The 9,200-nt window shown below is 40.1% G+C and overlaps 4 protein-coding genes across 4 annotated transcripts; all 4 read right to left on the bottom strand.

Moving 5' to 3' along the window:
* Window positions 1-2,565: 2,565 nt before the first annotated feature.
* Window positions 2,566-3,211, bottom strand: LOC107747775 (histone H3). Its single transcript, XM_016562363.1, has one exon. It carries the CDS (start codon window positions 3,184-3,186, stop codon window positions 2,776-2,778), a length of 411 nt encoding a protein of 136 aa, XP_016417849.1. The 5' UTR covers window positions 3,187-3,211; the 3' UTR covers window positions 2,566-2,775.
* A 549-nt stretch (window positions 3,212-3,760) lies between these two features.
* LOC107747779 (histone H2A-like) lies at window positions 3,761-4,242 on the bottom strand. The gene has a single exon (XM_016562368.1). The coding sequence runs from the start codon at window positions 4,220-4,222 to the stop codon at window positions 3,836-3,838; it is 387 nt and encodes a 128-aa protein (XP_016417854.1). The 5' UTR covers window positions 4,223-4,242; the 3' UTR covers window positions 3,761-3,835.
* A 2,135-nt stretch (window positions 4,243-6,377) lies between these two features.
* LOC107747784 (histone H1-like) lies at window positions 6,378-7,348 on the bottom strand. The gene is made up of 2 exons (XM_016562374.1): window positions 7,319-7,348; window positions 6,378-6,996 (listed from the first exon to the last, which is right to left on the bottom strand). The coding sequence occupies exons 1-2, from the start codon at window positions 7,346-7,348 to the stop codon at window positions 6,439-6,441; spliced, it is 588 nt and encodes a 195-aa protein (XP_016417860.1). The 3' UTR covers window positions 6,378-6,438.
* Window positions 7,349-7,363: 15 nt separating this feature from the next.
* On the bottom strand, window positions 7,364-8,443 carry LOC107747774 (histone H1-like). The gene has a single exon (XM_016562362.1). It carries the CDS (start codon window positions 8,108-8,110, stop codon window positions 7,490-7,492), a length of 621 nt encoding a protein of 206 aa, XP_016417848.1. The 5' UTR covers window positions 8,111-8,443; the 3' UTR covers window positions 7,364-7,489.
* Between the last annotated feature and the right edge of the window lie 757 nt (window positions 8,444-9,200).

Below are 9,200 nucleotides of genomic sequence, written 5' to 3'. Positions count from 1 at the left end.
TCTAACGATGTCTCTCCTGTGTTTCATGTTAAAATCCATGTTTTAAAACATTCGTTTAACAAAGAAGATTTATAAGATCATCTGCTTCATGTTTTCATGTATTAAGCACAGAACCAACCCGGCTGAGATGGATGCTGCTGCAGTGTTTTTCTGAACTTGTGTAAGGTTTTCAATCAAACAATAATCAGAAGAATCCTGCCTGAAGTATATATATATTTGAAGATTGAGCTAAGAACAGTCTAATCTACTTTAAATTGCAAAATTGCGGACTTTAATTGTACTTTGTGGAGGTTTTGGCTTCAGGAGATCTTTGGGCCAAACAGGCCGTGTTGCCCAAACCATACAAACAGCAGCAGAGGAATATGTTACTGCGCCGTAAGTCTGTGAACTGCTGCAACAGCAAAGAGACTTCTACAGAACCTTGCTCCAACAACAAGAAAGAAGTTTCAAACTTGTGTAGAAATCATAGTTGATCCTTCAAACAGAAATTAGCTAATAATATCCCGACTGGTATTGGTGTACCCCTGGATTATATATCAGGAAACTTTCCTGTTATTTCTACTTTTAAGCCACCTGAAATTCAGGAAATAAGTTAAATTATTGATGAATTAAAATGATCTTCAGATGGCCATGATGATATTTCTGGTTCACGTTTTTATATTTCTTTGAAAACAGGCATTGTACCAGAGGATTTAAAAATAGCTCAAGTTATTCCTCGGTTTAAAGCAGATGATCCGCATTTTTAAACAATTATAGACCTATAATAATCAGTTTCTTTTTCACTTAGGCTCAAATTCTAGTCTTTACAAACATCAATATGGATTCCGAAAAGAAGAAGAATAAAAAAAAAAACATTCTACTTATATGGCTTTGCTTCACCTGATTAACAAGGTTATCCTTGCTCTTGAAAATCAAGAATTTACTTGTAGTATTTTTTTTAGACCTGTCAAAAGCTTTTGGTACAGTTATTCATTACATTTTATTGGGAAAGTTGTACAAATATGATTTCCATGTGTTTACATATAAATGGTTGCATAATTGCATTTTTAATAGAAGACAGTTTGTTTGTTTTAAAGGCTGCTACTCCAGCAAAGCAAGTCTACACTGTGGGGTTCCTCAGGGGTCCATACTTGGACCATTGCTATTTCTTATTTATATAAATGATTGTCGAATATTTCAAATATTTTTTCTCCAGTAATGTTTGCTGACTACACAACCTTAGTTCTCTCTCACTCAAATTGTAATTCAATGATTAAGAATGCAAATGATGGTCTAAATATTATGTTAATTTGTGTAATTTAAACAAATTAGCTTTAAATTAAAAAAAAAAAAAAACTTGTATTATTTTTATTGTTAAAAAATGATACCCTAAGCATTTATCAAAAATTACTAATGAGTTTACTGAGGTGTCTCAAGTGTCAACAACTAAATTCTAGGGAGTTTTTCTTGATGAGACTTTGAGTTGGAGGGAACAAGTCGATTACGTGAGCAGACGAATACATAAATCTACATAATAAGGAGGGTTAGGCATCTTGTTACTACAGAGTGTCTTCTTATGCTTTACTATACTTTAATTTATCCTTGTCTTTCATATTGTAATATAGTTTGGGCGAGTGCTTTTCCTACTACTCTTCAAAAAAATCTTTATTCTTCAGAAGCGTTTTGTTAGGATTGCATCCTGATCAAACATATATACTTTATCTGCTTCTTTATTTCATAAACTTCAGGTTCTTACTATCTATGATATTAATAATTTTCAAATATATGTATTTATGTATAATATATATTCAGGTGAGGGTAACATTCCAGAGCAGTTTAGAATGTATTTTAAGGTAAATTCACAGATTCACTGTTAATTAATCAATTTTCAAGTTTTCATCTTCCTAAAGTACTCGCTTGTAGAGGTCAATACTTGATAAGAGTTAGTGTTATTAAATTATGGAATGTTTTTTTCCCATCTAGCAAAAGAAAAGAAAAAAGTTCCTCTTTAACATGTTATAAAAGACGCATAAACGACCATTTTAATGCTGCCTTGTTATAGTGTATTTTGTCTTGTTTTTTTGTTTTTATGTATTTTATGTACCATATATGGTTTGTTTTTGGAGTATATCATTTCTAGGTTTTTTGGCATATGTTTTAATTAATTAGTAGTTATTTATATTTCTATATTTGTTATTGTAATTTACCGCTCTTTTTCATGAGTGGTTTGTTTTCTACATCGTTTTGGTGGAGACTCTAAATAAGGCCTTTGGGTTTTCTGCCTCTTCCTGCACAGTATAAGGATTGTGCTTTGTGTGTTTATTGTACTTGTGTGGTTCTCAATTCCCCCATAAATAAACACCTATTATAACGAAATTATCTTTACTTATATACATTAAACATTACAAGAAACATGCGGCAGTTTAAAAATTAGTTTATAATAAATGATTAACTTTATGTATTTGCACTTGACTATTATATACACATGCATATAAGCATGGTATTTATACCATATTACATGTATATGTTTTGTTTACTTAAAAAAACTATTTAATTTTTAAGTGATTAAGTTACACATCGGTTATGTTTTGCCTATGCGCGTGTCCGTGTATTATGAGAAACGAAAATTGTTGTAATCTCATACAATTTTTACCCAGGCAGAATTCCTTCAAAAGACAGGCGATGTTACGGTCTACTCGTTATATTGAGCGTTATAGTGAAAACACTCATTCAGTGTGATTGTGGTGGCTCTTAAAAGAGCCTTTGGGGTGTACTGCGGCTGCTGCAGCGGCGGGTTTAAGCGCGCTCTCCGCGGATGCGGCGGGCCAGCTGGATGTCTTTGGGCATGATGGTGACTCTCTTGGCGTGGATGGCGCACAGGTTGGTGTCCTCAAACAGACCGACCAAATAAGCCTCGCTGGCCTCCTGCAGGGCCATGACAGCGGAGCTCTGGAAGCGCAGGTCCGTCTTGAAGTCCTGAGCGATCTCTCGCACCAGACGCTGGAAAGGCAGTTTGCGAATCAGCAGCTCGGTGGACTTCTGATAGCGGCGGATCTCTCGGAGAGCCACGGTCCCAGGCCTGTAACGATGGGGCTTCTTGACGCCGCCGGTTGCTGGGGCGCTCTTCCGGGCGGCTTTAGTAGCGAGCTGCTTCCTCGGGGCTTTGCCGCCGGTGGATTTACGAGCGGTCTGCTTGGTTCTTGCCATGACTTAAATGTACTTCTGTCTCTGTTTTGCGTGAGTAGAAAATGCTGCTGTATGTTACGCGCCTGCTTTTAAAGCCTCATACAGCCACAGCTTATGGCGTCATAAAGGAGCAAAGGCTTGTGATTGGCTGATGTGTGAAGTCTGAGCTTGGCTGCTAGCCAATGACTGCGCATCTCCTGTTTTCAAACGGAGCTGGTTGTGTTTCCCGCTCAAATTCCTTTGTTCTTGTTTAGTACTTCAAGCATCACCACAAATACACTTCACGCTAGCGCACCAATTTAGGCTTCATACTCGCGTTGTTTTATTCCATAGCTCTAAACGATTCATTAATCCGATATCATCAAAATTATCTAACCATCTGTATAAAACGTACACATACACTGAAGACACCATCCAAAGAACATATTTTGTTAATGTGATGTAATCACTCATTCATAAGCTCTGCCACAGCTCGCCTCGCGGTTGTTATTGCGGTTACAAATGTCTATTTATTCTTTATGGAAATTTCGTTTATTATTTTTTTTACTAAACTCCCTTGCGGTATATATATGCTACTGATGAAATGAAGTTGAAGAAAAGCGCTCTGAGAGAGATAAAATGGGTGGCTCTTAAAAGAGCCTTTTTGTTTCAGAAACAGACTAGAATCTGTTTATTTGGCTTTGGCGGGTTTCTCGGTCTTCTTGGGCAGCAGCACGGCCTGGATGTTGGGCAGCACGCCGCCCTGAGCGATGGTCACTCGGCCCAGGAGTTTGTTCAGCTCCTCGTCGTTGCGCACCGCCAGCTGCAGGTGACGGGGAATGATGCGGGTCTTCTTGTTGTCTCTAGCGGCGTTTCCAGCCAACTCCAGAATCTCAGCGGTAAGATACTCGAGCACAGCCGCCAGATAAACGGGAGCTCCGGCACCGACGCGCTGTGCGTAGTTACCTTTGCGGAGATGCCTGTGAACACGACCGACGGGGAACTGCAGCCCTGCTCTGGAGGAGCGACTCTTGGCCTTCGCTCTCGTCTTGCCACCGGTTTTGCCTCTTCCACTCATTATCAAAAGTTATATTTCTGCGCTTGTATTGCTAAAACAATAAGCCTGTGAGCTCCGCTTTACTGTATTTAAAAGAGCGTGCGAGTCGCCCATTGGTTTAGAGCCTGTAAGATTTCAAACCAATCACTGAACTTCTCTCCAACACCCACCGCCGAAGCCACTGTAAGTAGAAGGGAACAAGTCATTTTAACACATATACGAACAGGACATTCAAATCTTAACCAAACACTATACATTATAGGGAAACATAATACTGGTCTATGTAATGTTTGTTTAACAGAGGAATCAGTGGAACACGTTATGATGATATGTACAGCATATGAAAGAGAAAGGGATCGACTTAAAGATGAATTACAATCCTTAGGAGTTAAAGAATTTTCATTAAGTAGTATTCTGAATGATGGTCCAAATGCAGGAAAACAAATAAGTGCAATCATGAGATTTCTTAAGAATTGTGGAATAATGAACAGAATTTAAGATTTAGGTGAGAAATGGTACGTTCTCTTCACACTCCATCACAGTAGGTGGCGGTATGCACCTATGAAGTTGGTTCGCAACCCGCCATAAAACCAAAAGAAGAAGAAGATCCTTTCAGACAGATACTGTTATAACCAGGATTCGTATAGGACACTCTAACCTTAATTATTCATTGTATATAATAGGAAAAAGTGAGTCAGATAGCTGCAGTTACTGTGGAATAACAGAAACAGTTGAACATGTGCTTTTACATTGTGAGGCATATAATAGACAAAGAAAGCAACTTGTTGAAAAACTAAGAGATATGGAAATCAATGACATTTCAGTTATGAATATATTTCAGAATGCACAGAAACATCTAAGGGTTTATGATTTTCTTCTAAAATATCTGAGAGATACAGATTTGATTAGAAGAATTTATTTTTTTTTATTTTTTTTTATTAGTAGTATATGATATATTCGTTCATCGAGGCCTCACACTCCATCCCAGTAGGTGGCGGAAATGCACCTTAAGCTGGTTTGCCAACCGCCATTAAACACAAAAGAAGAAGAAGAACATTCAAGAACTTGTGACGGGGTGTTCAAGTATTTCAAAATAATTGTCAAGGCAAAAAGCATTTATAAATAGTTTTTAACCTAATTAAAATTAGATCAATGATCCATTAAAGCTGTTAATATTAATATATGTGTATTACTTTGTGGTTTTTCTAAATACACAGTCAACATGTAAAACATTGAATCGAGGTAAACTCAGTTACACTCTTCTATTTTATCTTTTTATCACCTTTTTATTTGCACTGTATAGTTAATATTTTAGGTCATCTTGCTGTCTACAAAATTTTCTGATGACACTGAACTTGTGGGTTTAGTCAAACAAAATAATGATTTGGACAATAGAAGTTCAGCTTTTTGTTATATGGTGTGATTTTTATTTTATTTTATTCATTTTTTATTTAATTTGATTTGGAGAAGACAAATGAGCTGATCATTGATTTCAGAAGACAAGGAAGCAGTAATAGCGGTGACAATCCATGGTCATAAGACAGAAATAGTTCAGTCTTACAAATATACTGGCATCCATTTGGATGGTAAATTAAAGTGTAAAATGAACAGTGAGTTTAACTTGAAGAAGACAGAGTCAAGATGATTATTTTTGAGGAGGTTAAATTCCATTGGTATTAGTAGAAAGCTTCTTATGTCTTCTGTTCTATGCAGTGCTCTGCTGGGAGCTAATATCACTGTGGATGATAAAAATAGGATTAATAAAATGATCAGAAATGCCAGATCAATTATTGCTTTTACTACAGATTCTCTTGAGGTTTTTGTGGAAAAGGAGAACAAGGGAAAAATTTTAACTGATTTTGTACGATGAAGGACATCCACTAGATATTATTTTTTTACTACTTCAGTGTTCATTTAGTGGGAGATTAGTAAAGCCTGTGTTCTACAGAACGATTTATAAGGTATTTTATCCCTACTGCTGTGTGTAATGTGTATATGAAATAATTGTGTTGTATTCATTGCTCAGTTATTTATTGTTGCCAGCAGTTTACAACGCTGGTGAATGAGTTGTTGATGGATTGTCTGTTGTTTCATTTAATGTGTTGTTTTTAAAGTACAATGGTGGTACAAATTATTTGTTTCTTAACCTAACCTTACTTCCACAAAGTGAATTGCTCTTTCTTTAGAGTTAGTGGGTGGCTCTGAAAAGAGCCGTTGGGGAATAAAACAGTAGAGTTTTACTTCTTAGGAGCTGCCTTTTTAGGCTTGGCAGCAGCTTTAGGCTTTGCCGCCTTGGGTTTTGCAGTCTTGGCCTTTTTGGGGCTCTTGGCTGCTTTCTTAGGCGCTGCGGGCTTCTTTGCCTTCTTGGGGCTCTTCGTCGCCTTCTTAGCGGCTGCAGCGGGTTTCTTGGCCTTCTTGGGCGATTTCTTAGCGGCGGGCTTCTTTGCCGCTGCGCTCTTGGGCTTCTTGGCAGCAGCGGGTTTCTTGGCCGCGGGCTTCTTCGCTTTAGGAGCCGCTTTCTTCGCCGGCTTCTTCTTGGTCTCGGTTTGCTGCTTGTTGAGCTTGAAGGAGCCGGAGGCGCCGGTTCCTTTGACCTGCACCAGGGTGCCTTTAGTCACCAGGCTCTTGATGGCGAGCTTGATGCGGGAGTTTTTCTTCTCCACGTCGTAGCCGCCGGCAGCGAGAGCTTTCTTCAGGGCTGCGAGAGACACGCCGCTCCTCTCCTTGGACGCAGACACGGCTTTAACGATCAGATCACCGACAGTTGGACCTGCTTTCTTGGCTTTAGCTGCAGACTTTCCAGCAGTTTACAACGCTGGTGAATGAGTTGTTGATGGATTGTCTGTTGTTTCATTTAATGTGTTGTTTTTAAAGTACAATGGTGGTACAAATTATTTGTTTCTTAACCTAACCTTACTTCCACAAAGTAAATTGCTCTTTCTTTAGAGTTAGTGGGTGGCTCTTAAAAGAGCCGTTGGGGAATAAAACTGTGGTTTTTTTACTTCTTCTTGGGTGCTACCCTTTTAGGCTTGGCAGCTTTAGGCTTTGCTGCCTTGGGTTTGGCAGTCTTGACCTTTTTGGGGCTCTTGGCTGTTCGTATTAATAAACGTTTATAACTTTGAATAACTTTCTAAATTCAGTCAACATGTATAACATTGTGTGTCGAGATAAACTCAGATAGTCTTACAGTAATTTACTTTAAGAATCAAACCGCGGTCTTTCTTTTGCTCTTTCTTTAGTTAGTGGGTGGCTCTGAAAAGAGCCGTTGGGGAGTAAAACAGTAGATGTTTATTTCTTCTTGGGGGCTGCCTTTTTGGGCTTTGCAGCTTTAGGCTTTGCTGCCTTGGGTTTGGCAGTCTTGGCTTTTTTGGGGCTCTTGGCTGCTTTCTTGGGCGCTGCGGGCTTCTTTGCCTTCTTGGGGCTCTTCGTCGCCTTCTTAGCGGCTGCAGCGGGTTTCTTGGCCTTCTTGGGCGATTTCTTAGCGGCGGGCTTCTTTGCCGCTGCGCTCTTGGGCTTCTTGGCAGCAGCGGGTTTCTTGGCCGCGGGCTTCTTGGCTTTAGGAGCCGCTCTCTTCGCCGGCTTCTTCTTGGTCTCGGTTTGCTTCTTGCTGAGCTTGAAGGAGCCGGAGGCGCCGGTCCCTTTGACCTGCAGCAGGGTGCCTTTAGTCACCAGGCTCTTGATGGCGAGCTTGACGCGGGAGTTGTTCTTCTCCACGTCGTAGCCGCCGGCGGAGAGAGCTTTCTTCAGGGCTGCGAGGGACACGCCGCTCCGCTCCTTGGACGCGGACACGGCTTTGACGATCAGCTCACCGACGCCTGGACCTGCTTTCTTGGCTTTGGCGGCGGACTTCTTCTTGGGCGCTTTGGCCGGCGGGGCGGCAGCAGCCGGGGCTGGAGCGGTTTCTGCCATTTTCCCGAGCGGATCTACAGTCTCTTCAAACGCTGAGTTCAACGATGAGTGTCGCTCGAGCAGCGCTGCGCTCTTAAACAACACATGAGAACCTTGTAGACTCAACCCGCGCCGCTCCGTGTCCGCGCGCCTCTGCGAGCTCCTCGCGCGTGTGTTTCTTTCTCCTACATTGAAGGGCAAAACTCGAGGGTAAAACAGTTTGACGCAGTAAAAACCAAGCGAACACCAAGCAGAGGTTCTTGGCTTTCTTTGGAGACTAAAACACGCGGCGAGGAAATGTTTGTTTTGCCCCGGTCAGATCAAACTCAAGGCGAGCATCAGCCACGGAACAAAGCCGCGTGTGCATTTAATGCCTCTTTTAAGTGGAAAAGTTGATAAAAGATTAAACTCGTCCTCTGTGTGTTTCAGAAACCGTTTGGAAGTGAATTTAATGAAATGAGCATCAGTGAAGGGCGTGCGCAGTGTTTCATACAGATGTTGTTTTGGGCAGCTTGAAGCACAAACATCCGGACACTTCGAGTCTGTCTGTGACTCATGTCTGGTCAGGAGATGACCGGTCATAATACTATTAGTAATAATAATAATAAAAACTCAGGTCGGAGAGTTATGAATAAGTTTATATGAATTCATAGAAATTAGCCACCACTTTGCCATAATAATATATAATATAACATGAACAGTGAAAGTAAAGCTTCTGGAAACAAACGTTCATCAAAGATCCTGATGATCTGAAGGATGCCTCCATGCCAGATAATTAAGATCCAGATCCTATCAGAAAATATCTGTTGTGTCTGGTAACAGAACTAGTCAGCAGACTAATCTAATACCTAAAACCCCTTAACAGCAAGTCTTGTCTGGTACCTAAAACTGTATTAACAGTCTTCAATCAGCTGAGAAGTTGACTGAGCAAAGCCAGAGAAGAGCAGAAGCGACGAAGTGATGATAAAAAGGAGCAGTTTACTGAATAATCTCAGTTGTGTATGACTTCGTCTGACCAGCACAAATCCAACAAAAGTTATTATTCCAAACGGCTATTTAAAATATTAGTAAGCTTAATATATATATATATATATATATATATATATATATA

Source organism: Sinocyclocheilus rhinocerous, unplaced genomic scaffold (assembly GCF_001515625.1).
Source record: "Sinocyclocheilus rhinocerous isolate Xijiao unplaced genomic scaffold, SAMN03320098_v1.1 scaffold9868, whole genome shotgun sequence".
Classification (NCBI taxonomy): domain Eukaryota; kingdom Metazoa; phylum Chordata; class Actinopteri; order Cypriniformes; family Cyprinidae; genus Sinocyclocheilus; species Sinocyclocheilus rhinocerous.
Note: the sequence above shows the minus strand (reverse complement) of the source record. Positions and strands in the feature narration are given on the sequence as shown.

Bases quoted from the DNA above. Each gene is read 5' to 3' on its own strand.
- LOC107747779 (XM_016562368.1), bottom strand. From the start codon at position 4,222: ATGAGTGGAAGAGGCAAAACCGGTGGCAAGACGAGAGCGAAGGCCAAG.
- LOC107747774 (XM_016562362.1), bottom strand. From the start codon at position 8,110: ATGGCAGAAACCGCTCCAGCCCCGGCTGCTGCCGCCCCGCCGGCCAAA.
- LOC107747784 (XM_016562374.1), bottom strand. From the start codon at position 7,348: ATGTTGACTGAATTTAGAAAGTTATTCAAA. The intron at 6,997-7,318 runs GTTATAAACGTT...ACTGCTGGAAAG, and splicing joins AATTTAGAAAGTTATTCAAA to TCTGCAGCTAAAGCCAAGAA.
- LOC107747775 (XM_016562363.1), bottom strand. From the start codon at position 3,186: ATGGCAAGAACCAAGCAGACCGCTCGTAAATCCACCGGCGGCAAAGCC.